This window comes from Panthera uncia (genome assembly GCF_023721935.1).
Source record: "Panthera uncia isolate 11264 chromosome B2 unlocalized genomic scaffold, Puncia_PCG_1.0 HiC_scaffold_24, whole genome shotgun sequence".
Classification (NCBI taxonomy): Eukaryota; Metazoa; Chordata; class Mammalia; order Carnivora; family Felidae; genus Panthera; species Panthera uncia.
The window spans coordinates 3,403,452-3,428,347 of record NW_026057580.1 but is presented as its reverse complement, the minus strand read 5'-3'; the positions used below and the strand labels follow the sequence as shown (position 1 = coordinate 3,428,347).

General features: G+C 46.0%; 1 protein-coding gene across 2 annotated transcripts in view; it reads right to left on the bottom strand.

The window, feature by feature from the left end:
• KIF6 (kinesin family member 6) overlaps positions 1-24,896 on the bottom strand; it is a 385,696-nt gene that overhangs the window by 31,068 nt on the left and 329,732 nt on the right. For both annotated transcript variants that reach the window (XM_049652734.1, XM_049652735.1), the window contains one exon: positions 13,627-13,677. In XM_049652734.1, the coding sequence (XP_049508691.1) occupies positions 13,627-13,677 (51 nt within the window). The remainder of the gene's footprint in view (positions 1-13,626; positions 13,678-24,896) is intronic.

Sequence of the window (24,896 nt, the reverse complement as noted above, 5' to 3'; positions counted from 1 at the left end):
GGGTTCAAGCTCCACGTCAGACTCTCTGTTGTCAGCATGGAGCCTGCTTCAGATCCTCTGTCCCCCTCTCTCCCCCCTCCCCCACTCACATGTGCTCTCTCTCTCTCAAAAATAAATGCACATTAAAAAAGAAAGAAAGAAAGGGGCCAAAAGAAATGTTTGAAGACAATTTCTTTAAAGAAAGCTCGCGGTTTGTGTTAAGCCTGCCTTATCGTCTTCACTGGGGGTGATGTGTGTGGAAGACCTTCCCCTTCCCTCAAAGGTCATGAGGAGGTTTGAAGACCACTCAGAAAGCTTGGTAAGAATCCTTAGGAATCTGTGCATGTGTGTGTGTGGGGGGTGGTGGTGTCGTGTGCGCACGCATGTGTGTATGTGCACGCAGCAGACAGAAATCTGATTCCCACCAGAGAACTCTCCAGCAGGGCCCAGGCTGGTGTGCCAGGAGCAAGGCCAGAGAGTTGCTGCTGTGCTCCTGTGGAAACAATGTGGGGTATAAGCTTGGAACAGAGTCCAGTTAAGGCCACCTTAGATCAGTGCTGTGCTGGTAAATGTTTAACAAGTTCGCTGGGAGAAAAAAAAAAAAGTCCTACAGTGTCGCAGCACTTGTGAATTTTTGTGGTGCAGCTACTCCCATCATGGCTGATTTCAGGCTACCAGCGTGATGTTCCTGCATGTGGATTTGGGAAGAGATGCACACGGTGAGCTCTCGTGAGCCACTTCGAGCTGGCTCCGGCACGTCACTTACACCCTTCAGCACACACTTAAAACTCACATCCTTTTTAGTGGGGCCACCCAGAGGGGTGATGGCATACGTAGAAAGAAACCTGGCGGTGGACTACAGGATGCATAGGGGCTGAGCCCTGCACCTATCTCTTTTGCTCCCCTAAGTCCCCCCTCCACCATCTACTCTTCTGCCACTCCCCGCCTCCACCGTCCCCCCCACCCTGTGGCTGCCGCTGGAACAATGGGATTCCTACCCCTTGCCTTCTGGCTGGGCTCAGACAATGGTGAGCATGGACAAGTGACTGGAGGGGTCAGAGGAGAGAGAGGTTGAGGTATTTATTCCCTCAGATGTTGCTGCAGGTGCCATGAGCTGGATGCTTTGCTTGACTGAAGGTCATAGCTCCTATCAGAAGGACTGAGCCTTTCTGCACAGCCCTTTCTGTCTTCAGGTTCTAGGAAGTGCTCACTCTTCTTGCTCCCTCAGGTCTAGGGGCAGCAATGCTTCCTACCCTGCTGTTGTTACAACTTCTGTGTTTCTCTGCACTCTGCTAACACCTTTGCCAATAGGCTTTTCTTCAACGGTCTTTCTAATACCTGACTTGATTATTAACTTGAATAATCTGCTTCGTGTTTGGATCCTGACCCATAAAGGCTCAAAGTGGGTAAGGAATTGTCCAAATAAGGTAGCTTGCGTCAGGTCAAAGGACCTCCAGGGACCCATAAAAGTACCCCAACTGAGGAAGAGCCAGCTTGGAACATCTGTCAGGCCCAGAGAGCACAAAGCCACATTACAAAGTACCAGTCAAGTGAGATCTTTACCAACTGCCTTTCCTCCTTCTCTCTAACTCCCTCTTAGAGTCTTGGGAAATCGAGCTTAGCAGGCTGAGGGAGGAAGTGACTTAGAGAAGGGGCTGAGTGCATTCCCTTTCCCCCTGGCTGTTGGTCTTAGCTGGGGAAAAGGAGAGAAGTCTTAGCTTTGAGTGAAATTTGAACTGTTGAGGTGGTAGTTACAGTATAAAATGACTAATGTTTTTTGGTTCTTGTTTGTTTTGTTTGTAATTAACAATGAATGAGCAACTGAGTTACTGGGCTGTCCAACTTCCATCCAGCACGGAGGCAGAACTGTCCCTACCAAGGGGACTGAAAGAGATGGTGGAAGAACAACAAGAGGTGGTCTTATGAGTGCCTCCCCTGCATTGCTCAGCATGTCAGGCACACTGACTGGTCTTTAGCTATTAAGCCCCTCCTAGAGGATACAAGTGCCTGGAGAAGGAAATGAGAAGTGGTAAATTCTCTGTTCTCATCTTTAAGCAAAACGATCCCGACACAAACAGTAGTGAGGAAATTAAGGTTAATCAGAATCGAATCTGGATTTGTGTTTTACTACCACTTCTATCACAGGGATTCCACTGAACAATAAATTTTGTTTGATCTCTGATTCCTTGGAATGTAAGCCTTCATCGAGTTCTGGAAGTTATTATAAACCATTTCAAAAAAGTTCAGAGAGTGATACAAATAACACCCACGTATCACATCTGTATTTGGAAAAATCTAGATAGTGTGCCACAGTTGTTCCGGTGTGTGTGTGTGTGTGTGTGTGTGTGTGTGTGTGTGTGTGTGTTTGAGAACATTGCGATGTCAGGGGAGTGGTGAGTGCCTCCTTAGGGCCCTCTCCAATCCACTACCACCCCCCCTACCCCAAAGATAACACTGTCCTGTTGGTGCTGCACACCTTCCCTTCCTGTTGCACACTCTCACCCTGCATTTCTAATGTCCCTTAAAATTACTTCATTACTTAGCTACTTCTTGACCTAAGAGGAGGTTGCAAAGATGTTCTGTTTGTAAGTATTTGTTGGCCTATGTATCTGTACATATGTTTTATGCATTTTTCTGTTCTTATGCCATCTTTTTAAAGTTTAATTGGCTATTGAGAGAGAGAGAGACAGAGAAACAGAGAGGGAGTGAGAGAGGGAGGTGAAGAGACAGAGGGAGAAAGAGAGAAATCCCAAGCAGGCTCTGAGCTGTCAGAGCAGAGCCTGACTCAGGGCTCCAACTCATGAACCGTGAGCTCATAACTTGAGCTGAGATCAAGAGTTGGATGCTTAACCGACTGAGCTACCCAGGTGCTTCTCTACTTATGTTATCTTTCACCATAACACAAGGCTCCCATTCCTCTCCCCTGATACACAATGATGACCATTTTGGAATTTACATGAATGGTATCATTCCACATATACCCTTCTGCAATTGTCTTTCTTGCAATCATCGTGTTTTTGGGATTTATTCACATTGCTACATGGAGTTCTAGTTTATTCATTTTTAATTCTCTATGGTGTTCCATTATATGAATATGAATTATATGAATATATCATATGGATATATCATACAATATGAATATATCACAGCTATAGCTCATTCCTCTACCTGCCTACTAGGGAACCTTTGGGTTATCTTCTGTTTTTATTTTTGTTTATTTGTTTGGCTGTTTGCTATGATAAGAACAATGCTGGTTTCCTGTTGATAGGTCTTCCTCAAACTCATCATCAACTTCTTTGGGGAAATGAGCTTTTGGGGCAATGAGTCTTATCTAGCTCCATTATGTAACAGAATTGTTCCTGGGGAACACTAAGACCTTCCCTGGGCTGGACTCACCAAGCACAAGTGGTGATTTTTATCACTTGTAAGGGGCCAGCCACAATACATTTTAGCCTAGCAGATGACATCAAGAGGCTAGAATTTTGTCTTCTATTTGACTGTTTATATGTTCATATATTTTATACGTTTATTATGTTATATATATATATATATATATAACATATATATATATACACAACATATATATAACAAACATATATATATGTTTAACATATATATGTATATATGTATATGTATATATATGTATATATATATAACATATATATATATAACAAACATATACAACATATATATACATATGTTGTATATGTTTGTTATATATTCTATGTTTGTATATTATTGTCTATGTTTGTTTGTGTCCCCCCCAAATTCATATGTTGAAATCAAATCCCCAGTGTGATGGTATTTGGAGGTGAGGCCTTTGGAAGGTAATTAGGTCACAGGGTGGAATCCTCATGAAGGGGATTAGTGCCCTTATAAGAAGAGGTCAGAGAGCTAGCTTACTCCTTTTCTCCTGTGTGAGAACACAATGAGAAGCTGGAAGTCTGTGATCCAGAGGAAGATCCAGAACCATCTGGTCCTCACCAGAACCATCATGCTGTCACCCTAATCTCCAGTGTCCAGCCTCTGGAACTGTGAAAAAATTAATTTCTGTTGTATATCACTCAGCCAGTCTATGGTACTTTTGTTCTGGCAGCCCCAGCTGACTAAGACATTGGTCAAATGCCTAATGCATTCAAAGTAGCATACATGGTTCCTGCACATTTGCATGATGAATAAAATGGCCCTGGCAACTGGATCATCCTTCATCACTGCTCAGTGGGAGAGACAGAGACTGTATCTTTGCAAGGTTGAGTGATTAATGCTGCCTGTGAACACAAGTGGGTAGAGAGACATGAATGCGGAAATGTGGTGACCTCCACCAGTTAGGCCGACTGGTGCTGTTGGCCCAGAGCTGTGTAGGTTCTGTGGCAGGGGGCTGTGTCCGCTGCCTGGGCATCTGGTTGTGTGGCTCCTGGCACTCAGACTCAGGGGCCATGATGATCTGCTGAGCATCTATGCGGTCCTTGGCTCCATCACTTACATGCCTCACTTAGGTACTCACACCCTGGGGAGTAGATGTTCTTCTCTCATGGACAGGGAAATGGAAATTCAGGAAGGTAAATGGACCAAGGTCACGTGACTAGCAAATGGTAGAGGCATGATTCAAGCAGGGCCCTCCTGATTCCAAGGTGAGTGTTCTTTTTACTAAACCACAACTGCAGTTCAAGGCTGATGCCCAGAGCCTCCTTCTGTTCTCCAGAATCGCTAGCAAGGCAGTCTGGAACTACCCAGAGGGAGTAGAGCCTTGGCAATTGGGAACTTGGCAGGGAAATGGTGTGGGGACTCCTCACTCCCAGCCTCCACCTTGAGTTTGGGAATCTGGCCACGTTTGGCTTCATGTCATAGAAGCTGGCCCTATATTCACAAGCAACTGTGGATGGAATCGGCTCAGGTGGTGAGACTTTACCACTGGTCTTACAGAGCCACCTGAGTTCTTCTGGAACCAACTGAGATGCTATCTCAGCTTTGGGGGCAGCTGCTTCCTTTACATTCTGCCTTCCTCCAGTGGTCACATTTTGATCATTCCTTTCTGAGAAGATGAAGTCACCTCTAATCCAAGCCCTCATGCGTCCCCTCACCAAGGCTAATGTTTCCGGCATGTCTTAAGGAATTCTGTAATCACAAAGAGGTAAAATCGTGGCACCTGAGGGCTGAGGTGTGTTAGATTCATTTGTTCATTCAACAGGCAACCAGTGAATGCCGGCTCCGCTTCAGGATGTGCTGGGCACAGGATGTCACTTGTTTCCAACTGCCTCATTTTATAGATGTTGGAACTCAGGCACAGAGCAAACGTCTATGGAGGACTCACTATGCACCAACCACCATGCTCGGTGCTGGAGAAATCAAGATCCTCTGTCAAGGAGTGGAAATGGATGAAAGACTGAATAATGATCACACAGTGTGATAAGTCCTCTCCTAGAGGTATAAGCAGAGTCCTGTGGGAGTCCAGAGGAAACGGAGGTAGCTCTGGGGAGGGAAGCTGGGAATCTGCCTCTGGAAATGTCTTAAACAGGGTCATAAGGTCTGAAAGAAGATGTGTTACAAAACTGCAGATCATTTTCTTCAAACAAAGGCTTAATGGCAAAAAGAGAAACAGAAGTTGCCTTGGTTGAATCAGGGTGGGCAAAAATCCTGGGGCCTTGCCGCTGGCACTCCCTAAGAACACCTGGGCCCCAGAGCACCCACTGTGAAAGCTGCTGAGGTAGATAATGCAGGAAGGTCCCCTCCAGTTCTGTCTCAGTCAGTGGCTCCTCTCCACAGCCTGCACTTCCTGGTTGCACATACCGTCTGGGTCAGACTAGGTGCTCAGTGAAGTCTGATCAATAAAGAGATGATGCTCCGGCCTTTTGCTTTCTCTCAGGCTTGTCATCCCCAGCAGCAGAATTCCACAAAGCATTTCAAGATTCAGTCTTCAAAAAACAGTTTTACACCAAAGGGGAGAAAGTGACAATGGCAGAGGCCTCTGGAAAGCAGCAGGCCACTGCAGGAATTCTGCTTGGGAGAAGAGAACTCGGCAGCGGACTCTAAGCTAGAACAAGGCAGTAGACTAGGCAGCCTGTGGCCTCAGTGCCTCTCCCAACCCTCCTCAAGGCCCCTGCTGGGCACTGAGAGCTGTCCCTGCCCCACTCTCAGGGTCAGGTAGTGTATACCACCCAGTGGCAATCAAGGGCCCATGTGATACTGCAGCCACAATAGACTGTTCTCAGGGGCTTTTTTCAAAGGATCTCTGCTGCTTGGGTGGGGAGAGGGATGGGGCTAGGGAGAGGAGGCGAGGACTACTATTCAAGAGGCTAGTATCTGGTGGTGGTGGGGGGATCTCAGATGCCACTTGGAACCTGCCAATGTCATATTCATGGATTTTTATTTATTAATGATTATTATTTCTATCATCTGTGACAGTATATGAAAAACGTGCCTACAAATAGAGGCAATGGAATGTTCCGGTAGGTCAAGGGATAAATGGAGAGAAAGGTGTGGTGTCAGCCAACCTGGATAGCTTGTGTTGGGCGTATCTGTGAGCTCCTCAAGGGCAGCGATGTCCCCACCTCCATCTACCACAGGTAAGATAATTGACTGACCACCTACCCACAAGGGGCCAGGCCAGTCTGCATGGCTTGTGATCAGCGTGTAGCTCCCCAGGGCAGCGCTGTATCTAAGTGGGCAATGTCTGCAGCAGATTTCCTCAGAGACAGCCGGAAGTACTGGAGGCCCTTCCTGAACTTGGGCTGGAAGCGTGCGTCCCCAGAGGGCCAGTCCAGTGCAGGGCAAGGTGGGCAAGGGGATGGGGCTGGGGCGGTACAGATTATTTACTCCTAGGTCAGTTAGAAATGCTGAGGAATTGGAATGAATGTCTGCCTGGGGCTTCCTTTTCCTTAAAGGCCTCTTTGACCAAAACTTCCTTGTTCAAAAATATTCAGTGGCTCAACTGCCTGGAAGATAAATGCTCAGATTCAAGGCTCTCAGTGAACTGGCCCAACTCACCATTTTAGACTTTCCCTTGACTACTTCAAATCACTCCCCGACAAAGTCCTCTCCCTCCACCCTCCACACACAGAACAAACACATACCACACACACACACACACACACACACACACACATCGCTCCCTCCCCCCCCCCATTTCACATACATCCCACACTCAAACCCTACATACACCACCTCCTACACACACACCACATACACACACACACCCCACATCCCACACCCCCCACACATACCCCCACATCCCCACCGCCCACATATACCCCCACACACACCCCACATACACCACCTCCTACAACACACACCAAATATATATACCCCATACACACACACACACACACACACACACACACACATATCACACATCAGCCCCCACATACACCCCCCCACGCATACCACATACTCATACCATACACACAATATACATAAACCTCCACATACACCCCCTCCCCCACACACACCCTCCACAGAACAACTACCTCCGCACTCTTCTCTTGAGTTCTCTGAGGTTCTGAATCCTGCCCATTCCTCATGGTTCAGCCCAGGCCCGTGGCCTTGGTGACAACTGCCAGGGGCCACTTCCTCTGCTGAGTGCCCAAAGCTCTCATGGCCTGTCCCTCTCATCTGACGCATTTCACCTACTGGTAGTGCCACATGTCTTTCAAATTTTAATCACAGGCATTTGGTAGAGTTTCGATGGCGAGCAGAACGAGAGCCTGGCACTGACCCAATATTGCTCAAGAGAGACACTTTAGAGAGAAGCCACAGCCCATGTTGCTGGGGCTGGCTTCGCCTGGTTTTATTCCTGCTCTGTGCAACCATCAGAGAGCAGAGTACCTGGAGCAGATTATCTCGGCCGCTCACATAAACGTTTTCAATGAGTTATGCTTTAATGTCAGGCCTCCTGCTCTAACAGAGGGTCGATATAAGAATCATCTGCTTGAACAACATTTCGGTATCTTTTGTAAAACTGCAGTTGAAGAATATCGTTCACCGTGTCACTCAGTGTCCTTTAATAAGGGTCTGCACAATAAATTCTGGTTTGTGTTTAGTTCCAAAAGAAATTCTATTTCTGCAGATAAATTAGTCCGCTTCCTGTTGTTGGAAAATGAAACCTATGTGGCTCTGGGTGCTTCTCGTTTTGCTCAGTGGCTAGATAAGACAGGGTCAAATTTATTGCCTCTGTATAGTAATAGGCTCAGCCATGGGGTCCAAAAGCACTTACTCCTTCTACTTCTTTTAAATGGACTGATTTTATTTTATGCTCAGATGTCTCATTATACTTTTGCAAGATGTGTGAGTCTGGAAGTCATCTGGGGAGGTATTGATTTGGCCTATTTATTGCCCGTGCTGGCTGCTAGGGGTACAAAGATTCATTTGACTGCACCCAGCTTTCCAGGAGCTCACATTTCAGTGTGGAGAATATAGCTATGGAAATACACATTCTAAGACAAGGTGTGTGAGGCTGGGGGACAAACAAGGCTTGGGGAGAAGGGGCCAGGCAAGGCTTCATGGAGGAGGCCAAGGTTGAATTGGTTTGGGGTACAGAGAATAGGATAATATATGTATCTAAATCTGAAATTAGATAAAGAGTTACCTTTTCATGTATTTCCCCTTTACACTGGTTGGAGTAGAAACCCTTTGAAGGCAGGCATCAGATCTTGGTCCCTCTGTGAACTCCATCATGCCCTGAACAGGGCAGAGGGCAGTGCAGCATGGGGGTTACAGTATATGCTCTGGACACGCGTGTGCATTTGTGTCCCTTAGCTGAGCAAAGTAAGGCAGGTTCACTTATCCCCTTTGGGATTTAACTGTAAGGTGAGGGTAATAGCAGTATCTCCCTCATGGGGATTTTAGGAGCATTAAAGAAGAGACTACATGCAGAGAGCTTAGACCCATGCCGGGCACAGGCTAAGTTCTAAAGAAATGTTTGCCGACCAGCCTCATCTGCATTACCAACAATAGTATACCATTCAGGGTGGCAAGTACAATAAAGAGGGAAAACTGCACATAACTAAATTCTGCAAAGCACTCTCAACTAGCTGAATCTAGTTCAATTAATATCATTTCCAAATGATGCCCAATTAAAAATAGCACTGGGTGGCTCAGTCAGTTAATTGTCTGATTCTTGAATTGGGCTCAGGTCATAATCTCACGGTTTGTGGGTTCGAGCCCCATATTGGTCTCTCCGTGGACAGTGCAGAGCCTGCTTGGGATTTCTCTGTGCCTCTCTCTCTGCCCCTCCCCAACTCACGCTTTCTCTCTGTCTCTCTCTCAAAATAAATAAATGTAAAAAAAAAAGCTTTTATTATTTATTATCTTATTTATTTTTAAATTTTTTAATGTTTATTTATTTTTAGAGACAGAGAGAGAGAGAGAGACAGAGCACGAGCAGGAGAAGGGAAGAGACAAAGGGAGACACAGACTCTGAAGCGGGCTCCAGGCTCTGAGATGTCAGCACACAGCCCTACGTGGGGCTCAAACTCACAAACCGTGAGATCGTGACCTGAGCTGAAGTCAGACGCTTAACCCACTGAGCCACCCAGGTGTCCCCCCCAAAAACTTTTAAAAAATAGCATTGTTTTCTTGTTTCCTGAAGTGGTGTGAGCAGTAGGCCCTCCTTTAAGTCGGGAGGAACATTTATTTGTTGATCATATTCATAGAACTGATCACTGCCGTTTCTCTTAAAGGACCCAAGCTCTGGCTGTTGTTACATCAAGAGGCCCCCTCGGCCAATGCCTCCCTTGCCCCACGTCTGTCTTCCCTGTTTTCCCTGTCCACTCACTTTCAAAAGGACCAGGTTTCATCAGGTAGGCAGTAAACGAAGAGAGAACCAGGATCTAGATATTCAATGAGGAAGAGGAGGAGAAGTCCTCCTAAGAGCACACACACGTGCACAGAACTGGCCTCTCAATGGGCGCTCATCTGTATGCCCCTGCTGTGGCGGTAAACGTTGAACAACTAGCGCTCTAGGGGAAAAGCGCCCCAATTTACAATAACGTTTGTCAATTTCCATGGCATAAACAGTCCCAGTAGGCTGATTTCAAGCTGCCAGTGTGATGTCACTGCATGTGAAACTGGGAAGAGATGCACAGTAGCACACCCTAAGACAACAGTTCCATGATATAGACACGGTAGTGCTAAATAACCTCAAGGGCAGAGATAATAGTAAAATGTAGTAAATGACAGATGGTCCCCGACCTATGATGGCTCGACGTAGGATTTGTTGGCTTTAGGATGGTGCACGAGTGACACCCATTCAGGAGGAACCATACTTCGGGTGCCCCAGCTCCTGCCCAGCCACGTGAACACAGACAACCATTCTGCACCCGCACAACCGTTCTGTTTTTCCCTTTCAACACAGACTTCAATCAATTACACGGGATACTCAACACTTCATTATAAAATGGGCTTTGGGTTAGATGATTTTGCCCAACTGTAGGCTAATGTAAGTGTTCTGAGCACGTTTAAAGTAGGCCAAGCTGGGGCGCCTGGGTGGCTCAGTCGGTTGAGCGGCCGGCTTCGGCTCAGGTCATGATCTCACAGTCCGTGAGTTCGAGCCCCGCATCAGGCTCTGTGCTGACAGCTTAGAGCCTGGAGCCTGTTTCAGATTCTGTGTCTCCCTCTCTCTGACCCTCTCCCATTCATGCTCTGTCTCTCTCTGTCTCAAAAATAAATAAACGTTAAAAAAAATTTTTTTAAATAAATAAAAAAATAAAGTAGGCTAAGCTAAGCTAGGTGTTTGATAGGTTAGGTGTATTAAATGCATTTTTGACTTGACGATATTTTCAACTGATGACGGGGTTATCAGGATGTAACTCCACTGTAGGTCAAGGAAGATCTGTAGTTAGGAAGTGATCAGTTTTGAGTATTTGTTGACTTTGTTTTTTAATATAACTTATTTAATTGTAAGTTTCTATAATTTAATTTTTTTAAATTATTTATTTTGAGAGAGAAAGAGAAAGAACGAGCTGGGGAGGAGCAGAGAGAGAGGGTGACAAAGGATCTGAAGCAGGCTCTGTGCTGACAACAGAGAGCCCAATGTGGGGCTTGAACTCACGAACTGTGAGGTCATGACCTCAGCCAAAGTTGGACGCTCAACCGACTGAGCCACCCAGGCGCCCTGTATCATTTAATTTTTAACAACAGCTGTGTTTTACCAGGGATCCCCAAATTTCCAAAATGGTAACGGTCACTCATCTGATGGGTATGGAGCTGGTTCCAGCACACCACTGAATCTGGCTTCCCTCCACCAATCTACAGTCTTCCACATGGCACCTTTCACATCACCATTAAATCCTTGCTCCTCTGAGATATGAGATTGCCTTTATATGAATTTTCTTGGACATACACCTCCTCTTCCATACACAGACCTATTCTTACGCAAAATACGTGAGAAAACCTCTCCTGCTCAGCCTAGCTCTTGACCCCCTCTCGCCTCCCCACCCCAGAACAACCAACCAACCTGACCTATGCTTTCATAGAAATCTAGGAATATGGAGGCACAAGAAAGAAACAATACCAAAGGGAATACTTAAAATGGAGGGAGAGGGAAAGTAGAGAGAAGTAGACAAAGGAAGGAGAACAGAGAGGGGGAGGGCAAGAGCAGATGTAGTCACTGCCCCGTTCCTCCAATGGAAGCCTCAACTCAAGAACACCAGGAAACCAAGGACACTGAGCTGTTTTGATTCTCACCAGAGCGGAGCTGTGGGTCCTCGCCCTTGGCCCCGACACTAGCCTGGAGGGTGAGGGTTAAGCAGGAAACGGCTTTATAAACAATCTGTTGCAATGAGAGGTTTCTCTCCATGAGAAGAATTCTGGCACGTGGTCACTGGGGACACGTGAGCGCGGGTGGTTCTGAAGCTCTGTCAGACAAGCTCCTGAGAAGTTTGGACTGAAAACATGGCATTTAACCTCAAAATGGCAGCTGGGAGATGTTAACACTTCTTCTCTAATTGGGATAGTATGCTTTTAAAATAAATAGGTATTTCAAATGCTCTTAATTAGACTTCCATCCAAAGTGCTTTCTCTTTGAAGTCTGCTGATTACTTCAGGCAAAGCTGGGCCCTGTTGAACCTGACACCTGCTGTAATTCAGAAGAAGGCTCCCAGAGAGATGAGCAGAGGAATTAAGGAGAAGCCTGTGGTTAAAGATGTGCAGTCATTTCCCAAAGGCCCAGGCCTGTCTGGGGCTGGGAGGGGTGGGGGCCCAGAGAGGATAGAGCACCTCTGCCCTGAAAGCCCCAATTATTTGACTGGTATTTTCCAGTCATTGTTTTTAGTTGCTCGGCATCGTGCAGACTGGAGAAAGGGCCAGATGGCAGCCCTGAGATGTGGGGCCCAGCGACACTCCTCAGGGATGACTCCTCATCCGGTGACCTACCCGTGAGGCCTGAAGGTCACCTTGGCACCGCTTCCCAATAGAGGTCCCCATGCCCTTCCCTAGCCCAGCCAGGGAGCCCTGGATGCTTGCTGGAGGAGGCGCTCAGCTCTGACTCCCTGCCTGCATCTCTGGCAAAGGGAGGCCCAGACCTCCTAGCGGCGAGGCCAACAGTGGGAAGTTCAAGCTCTAGTCAGTGTGCCTCAGGCTTCCTTATTCTGTGTTTCTGATGTAACCATTGGCTATTTGATGAGATCATTATTATTACTGAAACTAAACAACCCACTTCCTAACAGTCCAAATTCCTGGGGTCCAATGGGTCATCTTTATGACACTGGGGCGCTCTTCCATCTGCCCTTTAGAGGTCATGGATTTCTCAAACTGTAGGAAATTCAAAGGGCCAGGCTATGTGAAGGGGAACCCTTTGCTTGGAATACATGATTTGCTTATTTAATCAGAGCTCTGTAAGTGTTTGGTCCCAGGCCCACTGCAGAGGAAACAACGTGGCCCTGCCCGGGATACCTGCTCCCCCAGCCTTTCTGGGAGCTGAACTTTCCTCCCAAGTGACTTCCTTGGGTCACATATCAAAGGAGGCATTTGCTGAAGCTGTCTACTGCTTAAAAGGTGCCAAGGTCCTCTTACACTATCACTGTGTTCGTCAGTGTTTATATTATTACTGTATTAAGTGGGCCCATCACTGCTGGCAGTGAAGAGCATGGGCGCTGAGAGCCCCAGGTGTGGACTCGGAGACTTGGGTTCAAATCCTTTTCAACACTTCCTAGCCATGTGACCTTGGGCAAGTCACTGGATCTCCATCATCTAGAAAATGCACTGACTTCTTAGGACTATCGTGAAGGAGAAAGGAGACCATGCACAAATGGCAGTGCACAGGGGTGGTTCAGAAAACAGTAGCTATTTTCACCACCAATTGTTGCTGTTAGGATTAGTTAGTAGTAACTCTGGAAAGCTCAGAGTAGAGCCCTGAGGAGCTGGGACACAGAGTGAACTTAGGTTAGGGTGTGGGGTGGAAGGGTTAGGGGGATGAGGCAGCAGCTGAGAAGGTGGGGTGCCAGGTCCTGACAGCTGAGAGCAGCCACACAGGATGGGGTAACTGGTCCTAGAGAGGAGGGGCATCCAAAGGAAGCTGCACTAACTGCAAACCTTGCCTTGCTTAACCTTCTTGAGGGTTCCAGATGGATTATCTTTGAGCTGGGTCTAGGTTTCCAAGACCCTACAGCTTGTATTACCTTCACCTTCTTCCTACAGACTTCATGTTGTACTCACCTAGAGCTACTTGCTGCATATGGCGCTGGGTGATTTCTTCTTTCAAGCGACCTGTCAAAGACACAAAGGAAAACCACTGGTGAGTTTCCTACAGGCTGCAGGAAGACTTTGCCTCAGAACCATGTTGCAAGCAAAAATTAAATAGATAGAGCAAGGAAGACAAGGGTGGACATGGCTTCAAGAAGACCCCTTCCTTTGATGCACTGGATGGTGTTGGAAGAACAGACTGCCATGCTGGGGCCTTGGCTCATCATTGCAAATATGCATTTCACCTTTGGGTTCAATGATCTTTGTCACTCATAACCTTTGTTGGGCCCTATTCTCTTCAGTATTTCTGTCTACTATTAATGAAGGGGGAGGCAGGACTTGATCTTTTAATAATTTATAGGGACACTTTTAAATCTACTTTTTTATAAACATTGGGGTACAAGTGCCCCTATGCATCAGCACTCCTGTATCCCTTGGGTAAATTCCTAGCAGTTCTACTGGAATCTACTGAAACTGCTGGGTCATAGGGTAGATCTATTTTTAATTTTTTGAGGAACCTCCATACCATTTCCCAGAGTGACAGCACCAGTCCATCAACTGATGAATGGATAAAGAAGTTGTGGTTTATATATATAACGGAATACTACTTGGCAATGAGAAAGAATGAAATATGGCCTTTTGTAGCAACGTGGATAGAACTGGAGAGTATTATGCTAAGTGAAATAAGTCATACAGAGAAAGATACTGTATGTTTTCACTCTTATGTGGATCCTGGAAACTTAACAGAAGACCATGGGGGAGGGGAAGGGGAAAAAAAAGTTAGAGAGGGAGGGAGGCAAACCATAAGAGACTCTTAAAAACTGAGAATAAACTGAGGGTTGATGGGGGGTGGGAGGGAGGGGAAAGTGGGTGATGGGCATTGAGGAGGGCATCTGTTGGGGTGAGCACTGGGTGTTGTATGGAAACCAATTTGACAATAAATTTCATTAAAAAAATAAATCTACTTTTTTCTTTGACGCTGTATGAAATTGTGTCAAGTAAAAAAGATGGTGTATTTAGTGGATGATAACCTTAATAGGAACACAGCAACTGATCATTGGGTATGAGACATATGTTATTCCACATTGCATTATTAAAGGTATAGTGTGTAGTTGAAGAGACGTGATAGTGGTATACTCTGCATATGTACTTTGTAGTGGTCAGACCACATTTGGTATTTGTTCTAGGGGCTACTCTTCATAAGGAATGTTAGAAAATATTTACAGAAAATTCTGTTTAGGATGGTGAAGGATCTAAAACTATGGCATATGAGAAATACTCAAGGCCATGTGAGATGTTTAGATCGAGAAGAAAAGACTTGGAGGGAGAGGAGGATCAGAGATCATGACTGTCTTTAAGAATCTGGACACTGGGGCACCTGGGTGGCTCAGCTGGTTGAGTGTCCGACTCTTGATTTTGGCTAAGGTCATGATCTCAAGAACCATGAGATTGAGTCCCACTTGAGGCTCTGTATTGACAGCACAGAGCCTGCTTAGGATTCTCTCCCTCTCTGCTCCTCCCCTGCTCTCTCTCTCTCTCTTCCTCTCAAAATAAAAAAAATAAACTTAAAAAAAATCTGAATTGTCATTTGGACAACAAAACAGATTTATTTTTGTTCTACTCTTGAGGGGAGAAGTCAAGTTGAATAAAAACAGACTAGGGGCTCAATAAAGTTCACAATGAAGTTCACAGTGAAGACTGTCTCAATGTGGATTAAGTTGTCTCAAACTGGACTACATTTCCTGGCAGAGCAGTGGGTCCCTTCCTGACAGTGCTCTAGCAGAGGCTAGGTGACAATCTATGGGGCATTAAAGCAAGAACTCTTGCCCTGGGTAGGAGTTGGGGCAAAGTGACCTCCAGGGTTCCTCCATGTCTACTGCAATTCTATGACTTCGTGCTGGAAAGAGGGGTGAAGCAGCCGCCTGGGAGTTTGTTTATATCCAAGGGCTCAGCACACTTGTTAAAATGTCAGTGCTGTCTGCATTACATGTCCCATTTGGGAGATGTGATCGGGCCACTGTGGACTCTGAGAAGGCCTGGGAACTTCACTGCTCCTTTGTCTAATGTATTCCTTTCTTCATGTAGAATATATTCAATACCTCAAAGTTTTCAAAAGATGAGTAGATGATGAAGCAGTCACAGGAGACCCCATCACTCATTGGAAGATTAAGGGCACTTCTAGAATGTTATGACTGGGAGGGACGGCAGAGGTCATTCACTTCAACGTCGCACCCAATTCAGGAATCCCTTCTACTTGTATGACTTGTATGTATCCAGCCTGTCCCACTGATTAAATTGTATAGAAGGAATTACTGATGTGATATTGACACCTGCTTCCCTCTACCTTCCAGATTTGGACGTGGTCAGCTCTCTGGGACAGCATACAGGAGGGGTCCTCTCTCACTGGCAGTGAGGAACTGAGGAGGCCATGATTTCTCCACTTGGACTTGTCCTCTCTACGTTCAATGTCATCAGTTCCTTCAGCTCCTCTTGGAGACCACTGTCTCCAGGTGTGTCATAGAGCAAGTCTGTGCCTTGGTTTCCATGTGTCCCCAGTGGAGAGGATTGTGCCCAGATAGGAAGCCAAGGATTGGGCATAAGCAGTGATTGCACCCTAATTCCAAGTGGGAGAGGGTAAGAATTTAGGGAATGTGTTGAGCGGGAGGTGGAGAAGTGCAAATATGGCTCTAGGGTGAGAACCAGACCAGCCTGGTGCCAGCAGGAAAATGACCTGAAACCCAGGCCAGCCATAGCCACAGATGGGATCTTGTCCCCCACTCTGAGCAACATGATATTTACTGTCCACATCAGCAGGGGAGAGGAGTTGGGAGCACAGGGGTGGTGCTGGGCTGAGACACAGCACATGCATTCCTCAAATAAAAGGAGGCACAACTGTGACAAATACAACATACCACTTAAAAACAGCTCTCGTCTTGGAGTAGGTCATTAAGGGCCTTCTCATGCTGCTGTGGTGCCCGGACTCTGGCCTGGGTATCTGGCGCAGGTGACTTACTCCACAAGTGCCTTCCGTGCCTGGCTACCTCCTTCCTGGGGAGACTGGACAGTGTCTTGCTGCTTTGGAGGACACACTGGGTCGCATTCCTCCTTGAGAAACTACCTCCCCAATGAGACTCCTGCCATCTTGTCTCCTTGACCACGGGCCTACCCAATGACATGCCTTCTCAACGACATGCTCCTAACCTCACGCCTCACCCCTGTAGGTGCTCAGCCTCCTATGTCACAACTTCCCCTGCTCCCATTGGAATGACGGGCTCCCTTCCCCAAACCCGGGGGAAGCTATTTTGCAATGACAGGGTTAAGGATCTTCCATAGCTTCCAGCCTGGGAACAGTTGCTCATGTAAATAAAGAGGAGGATTTGCCACTGAGGACTGTCAGTTCTGTAATCTCCACAAACAGAAACGTCTACTCCCAGAACAATGAGCCATCCCCTTGATAATGCTACATATTGATAAAGGTAGGTTTTAAATGTATGTAGCAATGCTCAGTTTGGGTGGAATGGTTAACATCACCTACCACATGGCGATTTTTGTTTTTGAGATCTTCCCAAACAAGCTTCTAAAAATAGCCTTATGGCTGATACCTAATTGCATTTTCTAACAGAGTCATTCTTCATGTGAAGATAACAGTCTCTGGAATCGGCTGGATCTTGCATTTCCGCAGGTTTTGGCAAAAGAAGGAGTTGAGGGGGATTGCAGAATTCACTCAGCATGCAGCTTGCTGTCATTAGCATGATGATAAATTTGCTGGTTTTGGCCTGGGTTCCTGGACACATCTTCATGCCGAAGTATGGAAAAGAGATGAAACAGAGAACTCCCAGCCTGAGGCAGGAGATGGTCAGGGAGGAAGCTGGGGCGGCAGTGGTGGGGGACAGGGGGGCGGTGGGAGGAGAAGGAGGGAAGGCTCCGCTTGTAGGAACATGGTGGTAATTAGTAATCTTGTCTCCAATAATTTACAACAGTGCCACAAACACCTTCTCTCCCTTTCTGGTTCATTGATCGCCAGAGTGGGGATGTTAGCAGGGGGGTGGTGGGGTACCTGGAGCCTGCAACGACCCATGGGGAGCTCCAGAGGAGACACATGACCTTAGAAACCACCACGTGCAGGGCAGCATGGTGTATGGTTTTTCTGTACCAAGCAGTTCATATGAAAAGTATTAGCATCATGCAGAAGCAACACTTTTTTTTTTTACAGTGATCGTCTTTTGGATAGAACCATTTTCCTTAAAATTCACATTTTATTTTGCATGCTAGTTAGTTTGAACTTGGTCGCCAAGTGAAAGCTGTGTAGCTGGTCCAGAGCAGAGCTCTTCACTTCTGACTTTCCCAGTATGGCTGTCTGCAGGCTGCTCGTGCAGTTTCTGTGATGCAGTGTTTTACTGAGGATGCTGACATCACTATCAAACAGTAAATATTTATCGCTCACGCACTATATTAAGCACTAAGCACTAAGTGCTGTGGAATACACAAACTAGTTAAGAAGTCTCTTCTAGTTCAAGGAAGCCAGCACGAGTGGCGCCTGGGTGGCTCAGTCGGGTAAGTGTCCGACTTTGGCCCAGGCATGATCTCATGGTCCGTGGGTTTGAGCCCCGCGTGGTGCTCTGTGCTGACAGCTCGGAGCCTGGAGCCTACTTCGGATTCTCATGGCAGATCTTGCTCTTCCCTCATGGATGGTTTGCTTTCCCGCTGAGCCTGGGTCTGGCTCTTCAGCACAGCACTTTGCGCAGCTATCTCCAGTCACTGGGAGTTGGACTCCAGATGAAGCAAACCTCTTTGCCATTTTGGTTAAACTGAAGATAATTACAATCTTGTAGGTACATAGAGTTAGGTTCAAATCCCAACTCTGCTACTTCTAGTAGGAAGTAGGTTCCTGTTAGGTTACATAACATCTCTAAGCCTCAATTTTATCATTTGAAAAATGGGTTGTAATAGAACAACTGGGATAATATGTGTTTTACCATATCTCAAGACTCTCAGGAGGATGAAGGGATAACGTATCAACCTATGTGACATGCCAGACTAGTTTTAGGGACGAAGGCACTTTCAGACATATGGAAAGGATACTATATTCATAAGATGCCAGCCTGAAGGGCAAGTGGCAAAATGTCAAATCAATGGTAGACGTAAATTTAGAGGAGGAAAGGCAGGTTAGTGGCATTAGGAAAGGCATCATCACCACAGGTGAGCCTTGGATGTATCCTTAAGGGGGCAGAGGTGTTAAAGTGGGGATGGGAAAGGATTGCAGGCAAAGAGAACCGTGGGGGCAACAGGGAGGAGAAGGCCAGGCATAGCTCGTTTGGGGCAGGGATTTGGAAGGGAGGGTTTGAGTGGAGAAGCAGGGCTGGGCGGGGGGAGGCTACTGGCAGGATCCTCGGTCATTATTTTTTTTAATGTTTATTTATTTTGAGAGAGAGAGAAAGAGAGAGAGAGAGAGAGAGAGAGAGTGAGCAAGCACAAGTGGGGGAGAGGTAGAGAGAAGTGGGGAGAGAGAATCCCAAGTAGGCTCCGTGCTGTCAGTGCAGAGCCCAATGCGGGGCTCGAACTCACAAACCCTGAGATCATGATCTGAGTTGAAATCAAGAGTTAGGTACTTAACCGACTGAGCCACCCAGGAGCCCCATTAGGGGCTCTGGACCTAAGTAAAAATCTGTTCTTCTACTTGACTATACTACTATATAACATCTGGGTAAAAACAAAACAAACTTCAGTAGCAGGATTGGGGTGAGGGGAGAATACACAGAATTATGTTGCCTGCCTGAGGGGCCTTTTTGAGGGGGAAGGTCTAGTTAGTGCGTCTGAATTCAGAGTGTTGATTTCAGCTGTGGCGTGGGATGCCGGTTTCTTTGTACTCTAACACAGGGGACTGTGATTACCAAAAGGTTAGATTCCCTAAAGACTGTTTGTAAGGCTATTTGTAAAATTAATGGGCCTAGCACAAATTATGTGTTTAATCCTTAGATGAATTTCCAACAAACAGGACTATGTAAATCCTTTGAAGCCTTCAAATCAAGTGCAGGCATCTCCTCCTTGCTAATATCTATTTCATCAGGTTGTATCTAAACTTGTTTGTATAATTTGAAAATCGACTGAGGCATAGCAATGGGGAATAAAATCAAACAGGAGACTAATAAGACTTTGCTAGATTAGATTTCAAGAGAGATCTCTGAAGACCAGAAGTGGTCCAGAAATGCAAAATGGTAAGTGGAGTCTGGGCTTTTAGCTGGCAGGGCTCCAGGTTCGGAAGCAGGAAGATGACTAAAAGGGCAAGACACAGACTGAAGCTGCAGGGTGGGGTGAGGGTCCCCTGCCCCCACACCTGTGGCTGCAAGGGGACCGAGGAAAACAGAGTGCTCCTAGGTGCTGCCTAGGGCTGTGGTTCCCTTCCTACTGCAAGCCCATGGAGGAAGAAAGGAACACATTCAGCCTCTCTCCGTTGCTACACCAAGCTGCCCACTGACGCTCTGACCAGATGGGCCACATCCCAGTATCCCTGTGGAGCAGTGACTCCGAATTGTCTTCCAGACTCGGCGGGGGGAGGGGGCTGGAGGGTCTGTGAGACAGAGAGGGATGAGCACAAAGGGAGAGAAAGAGAAAGAAATCAAATGTGTTTCATTAAAAATGGACCTGCCCACAAAAATGCCAAAATGTATGAATAAATCTAATGCTAAAAATGATAGTAAAATTAATAGCTGGAACATGAATTCATTACAGATGAAAGTAATTTTCTGGAGAGACAGATACAGACATTTATTAATGCACACCCACAAAGGGCTGAATTAGTCTTACTCTTTAGATTACAGCATATTATCTTGTCAGTATGAGCAAAGCCCTACATGTACGTATGTACGTATGTAAGTATGTGTAGGTATGCACGTGTGTGTGTATACATACGTGTGCACATGTGTGTTTATCTCCGTGCCTTATGCCCCATCCCTAATTCCGATCCCCCTATGCCTCTAATAGGTGGCCATTACAATTTGTGTTCAAGTTTTCTGTGCAATTTTTAAGCTATGAAAGTAATATTGTGCTACAGATCTCATTCTCTTTCCTACTGATTTATCGGTACTGTGTTTTTGACATCCACCCACGTTGCTGTATGCGCATCTAGTCCTCAGTTTCTAACTACTACGTACATTGCAGAGTGTACTCCAACCTTTTAACTTCCCCTCCCCGAGGGGAGAACAACGAGACTGCCTCCCACTCCCACTAACACAAACGGTGCTGTGATGGCCATGCTGGAACATGGAATCTTGCACGTCTGCAAGAGAACGCCCTGCCGGCTTTCAGCTGATCTGTATTAATTGAGGTGCTGCCTCCATAATGATGGTGCCACTCAGCACTTCCAAGACAGACTTCAAAATAAGTATGTTGAGCATACTCCAGGAGACTGATGACAGCTTAAGTTTTCTTTAAAAAAGAATAAGAAATCATACAACAAATAGGTATGAATAAGAATAGGTGGAGTGGAAAGACGTTTTGAGATGAAAGATAGAGTCATGACATAAACAACCAAAAACAATAGAGGGAACAAGGGGATAAACCCCAAGCAGGACAATTTTAAAGGTGAATTCGTGATTGGAAAGATAATATGGAAAAAGACACCCCAAACCCACCCCAAACATGGAATGGAGAGCAAGACAGGAAATGGGAAAAGGGAGTTAAAAGTCCCAGAGGGGAGACGGACAGGCATCACCAGGTGTCTGAGGAGAGTTCTAGAAGGAGGGAAGGGGGCACGGTAAAGGGGCAGCATTGAAGGAGACCCCAGGTGTGTTTTTCCAGAACTGAAGAAAGACGTGAGCCAGAGGGTTGCAGGTGCACTCTGAACACGGAGCAGTGCAAATGAAGACAGACCTGCCCTGGACACATCACAGTGCAAGTGCTGACCTTCGGGGAAGAAGAGCCACTGTTCCCAGCTGCCAGTGGACCTGTGGCAGAACTCCTTAGACAACAGCCCGCGTCTCAACCACAGCAAGGGGTGATGGGGACAATGGAGGGAAGTAAACTGTCAACCTGAATTTTACACACAGTCCAACGTTCATTCCTTGATGAGGGCACACCAAAGACATTTTCTGTCATAAGAGGATTAAGAGCATTTACCACTCACAGATGACTGCTCCCCAAAAGGGAGTCAAGTGAGAGGCAACCAAGCATGGAGTATATGGACTCTGGAGCCAGGTGCCCTAGTTGGCACACCAGCTGGGCTACCTACTGGGCACCGTCGTGCTAGCTACTGAATGGCCGTGTGCTTCAGTTTCCTCCTCTACGAAACAGGGATAGTACTGGTATCTGCTGTGAGGAGTGAATTAGGTCACATACGCAATGTGCTCAGAAGAGTGCCTAGGATATATAAGAACTGTGTAAGTGTAGAAAGTTATTATGATGATCAGCAAGAAGAAAAATTAATACAGAGAAATATGTAGGAGAAAGGAACAGTGATGAACATAAAAAGTACTAAATATTTAAGGAAAAATACTTAACCACTGACCATGAAAACTGTGTGTGTGTGTGTGTGTGTGTGTGTGCGCGCGCACGCGTGTGTTGTGTGAAAACTGAAACTTTAAGCAACAATAACACGATGGAGATAAGGTGAGAGGATGTTCAATGGGGGAGTTAAAACAAGCTATAGCCCTGGATGTGGGTGGGTGGAGGGTATATCTGGAATAACTACAGGCATTGTTATAGTTACTTTTTAACTCTAGAAGAACAAAAATACATACTATAACAGCCAAATCAATAGAGGATCAAAAAAAAGGCAGCAGGAGGGCTACAGGGAGGGAATGCCAAGATTTTAATAATTCAATAGAGCAGAAAAGGAGAAAAAGCAAGCAAAGAAGACAATGGGGAACAAAGGACGTAAATGATCCTGTGGTCAAACAATGGCAAGAGCCTTACATACATGTGTATATAACTGTGTGCACACATGCGTGTATGTGGCCATATGAGCATGGAGGTCATGTGGACGGACACCCACAAAGCTGTTAGGATGGGTTACCGGAGGGTGGAGAATGAATTGGGTAGGGGAGGTAGGAGCCAACAAGAGGAAAAAAGAAGGGTACGTATGATTTATGATTTATATAAAAGTCTGTGTATATTTATAAAAAGAAATTAAAATTTAAAAACCCACTGCAATTTGCTTCCTTGAGAGGGAACAGGATGTTACTACAGCATGCTGACAACCGTGTTTGGGTCCCTGCTGCACAGTGATGTCATCTGTCATGGGTGCTGACTGAAAATGTTCACAGCCCGGGTCCCAGTGCCAGGACGGGGGGTGATGAGGAATCCCAGCTTACTTGTCAGTCCTCTGTTATCGTCCTGGACCACGTACAAGAAAGGTGAGGGCAGAAGATGGACAATCAGAGGAAGCCCAGCCCTTCCCAAGTCAAGGAAGCCTTTGGCTGCTGCAGTAAACCAAGGAATCTCCACCAGCCTGGGCTGGGGGAGGACCCTGAGAAGCCCTCAGCCCTCCCTTGGAATAGGGAAGATGGGTCCTTTCCTGGATTCCCCAAAGAGAAAGGTTCAGTGACGGGGCACTGAGTGGGAGGCCATGAATGGTCTAAATGCCGGGCAAATGTTTTTAAGCCTTCTCGTTCCAACATGACATTTCAATTCTCCAGATTTCAAGACTTTTCTTCCCCTTGGTAACATTATTAAGTTGCAGAGAGAGGAAAAACATAGCTCATTCTTAATATCAATAATTTCAAGAAAAACACATGGTAACTTGCCTTGATTTTCCCCACTGGGATTTTCTCAAGAGCACCCCGTCACCTTGGCCCTATCTTGCAAAGGAGGATGTGCCCCATAATTGATGAGCATTTCAGCTTGGGATGAAAACACCAGACAGCAGTCTGGGCTTCAAGACAGCTCCTTTCTTATCACCAGGACAGTACATGATGATCACATTTTGGGGGAATGCTCTCATTTATAAAAAATGACCAAATTATACCATGTCTGGGAGACCTGATTCTTTTCCTATGGGATATTCATTCCAGCTACCCAAGTAATCATAATAATCATAGGAGATTAGCACATTCTGTCTGAAGCTTAGGCATTTGGCTATTATATACACTTAATTAAGCTAAGGAGTTTATTGATATCACTATTCTAGTATGTGATAATATTCCATAAACATATTCAGAGAATTAAGTAAATTAGTGCATTTGTTAAAAGCTCAAATAAATGTGCAAGTAGGTAAGCATAAGGAAAATTTTCAGCTCAGCAACCAGCATGAATTGGTAAATACTAACCATCTCAGGGAGCTGAGGGCTCATGATTGTGTTGGCATCCATTCAAAAGATGTTACTTTAGATGCTTGGAAAGTCTTATCTCAGCAAGGGAAGGATATAACCAGCTTTCAAGACCCGCCCTGGAGGAGTAACTATAGACCACAATCCTTTTTTCCATTTGAAGACGTGGCTCTGGTTTCTAGGGTTGCTCTAGGGGGCACAGGGAGGGTCCATACAGCATGGCCTCTGGTTTTTATCCTGAAGCTCCAGAGGTAGCACAGGGGACACTCCCAGAGGAACCTGGGCACATTCAGGCTCCTCTGCTCCAGTGTGGGTGGGTCAGGCATAGTCTACTTCTTCCCAGTGCCCCTAGCTTACCCTGGAGGCTAGTTTGTACTAGCCCCTCATGAACCATGGAGGTAGGGGACAGAGCTCACTTAAAGGGTGTAAAGTAAACCCCAGGCACTAAGATGTTTGATTTGGCAGTGTATCTAGTTTTTAGATGAATTTAAACATAAAAACATTTTATAAATGTGGGACCCCACATACAAAACCTCTGCCTTCTGATCATTACCCTCAAATTCACCATTACTCTCATTAGTAGCTGGGTCTTTCATATTCCTTTATGTAGTCAAATATGATTGATTTCTGTAATTGGAAGTAAATGACTTTTTAATAAGCTTGCTTGAAATGCTGGTAGTAATAGTCCTCTGTTTTCAGGGCCTGGGATGATTACTACCCTCATCTTTTTATTGTTTTTCTTTTTTTCTTCTTCCAGAAAATAGCACTAGAACTCTTTTCTCTTTTTTTTTTTATTAAAAAAAGTTTTTAATGTTTATTTTTGAGAGAGAGGGGTGGGGAAGGGCAGAAAGGAAGGAGATACAGAATGCAGGCTCCGGGCTCTGAGCTGTCAGCACAGAGTCCTACATGGGGCTGAAACACAGAAACTGTGAGATCATAACCTGAGTCAAAGTCAGATGCTTAACTGAATGAGCCACCCAG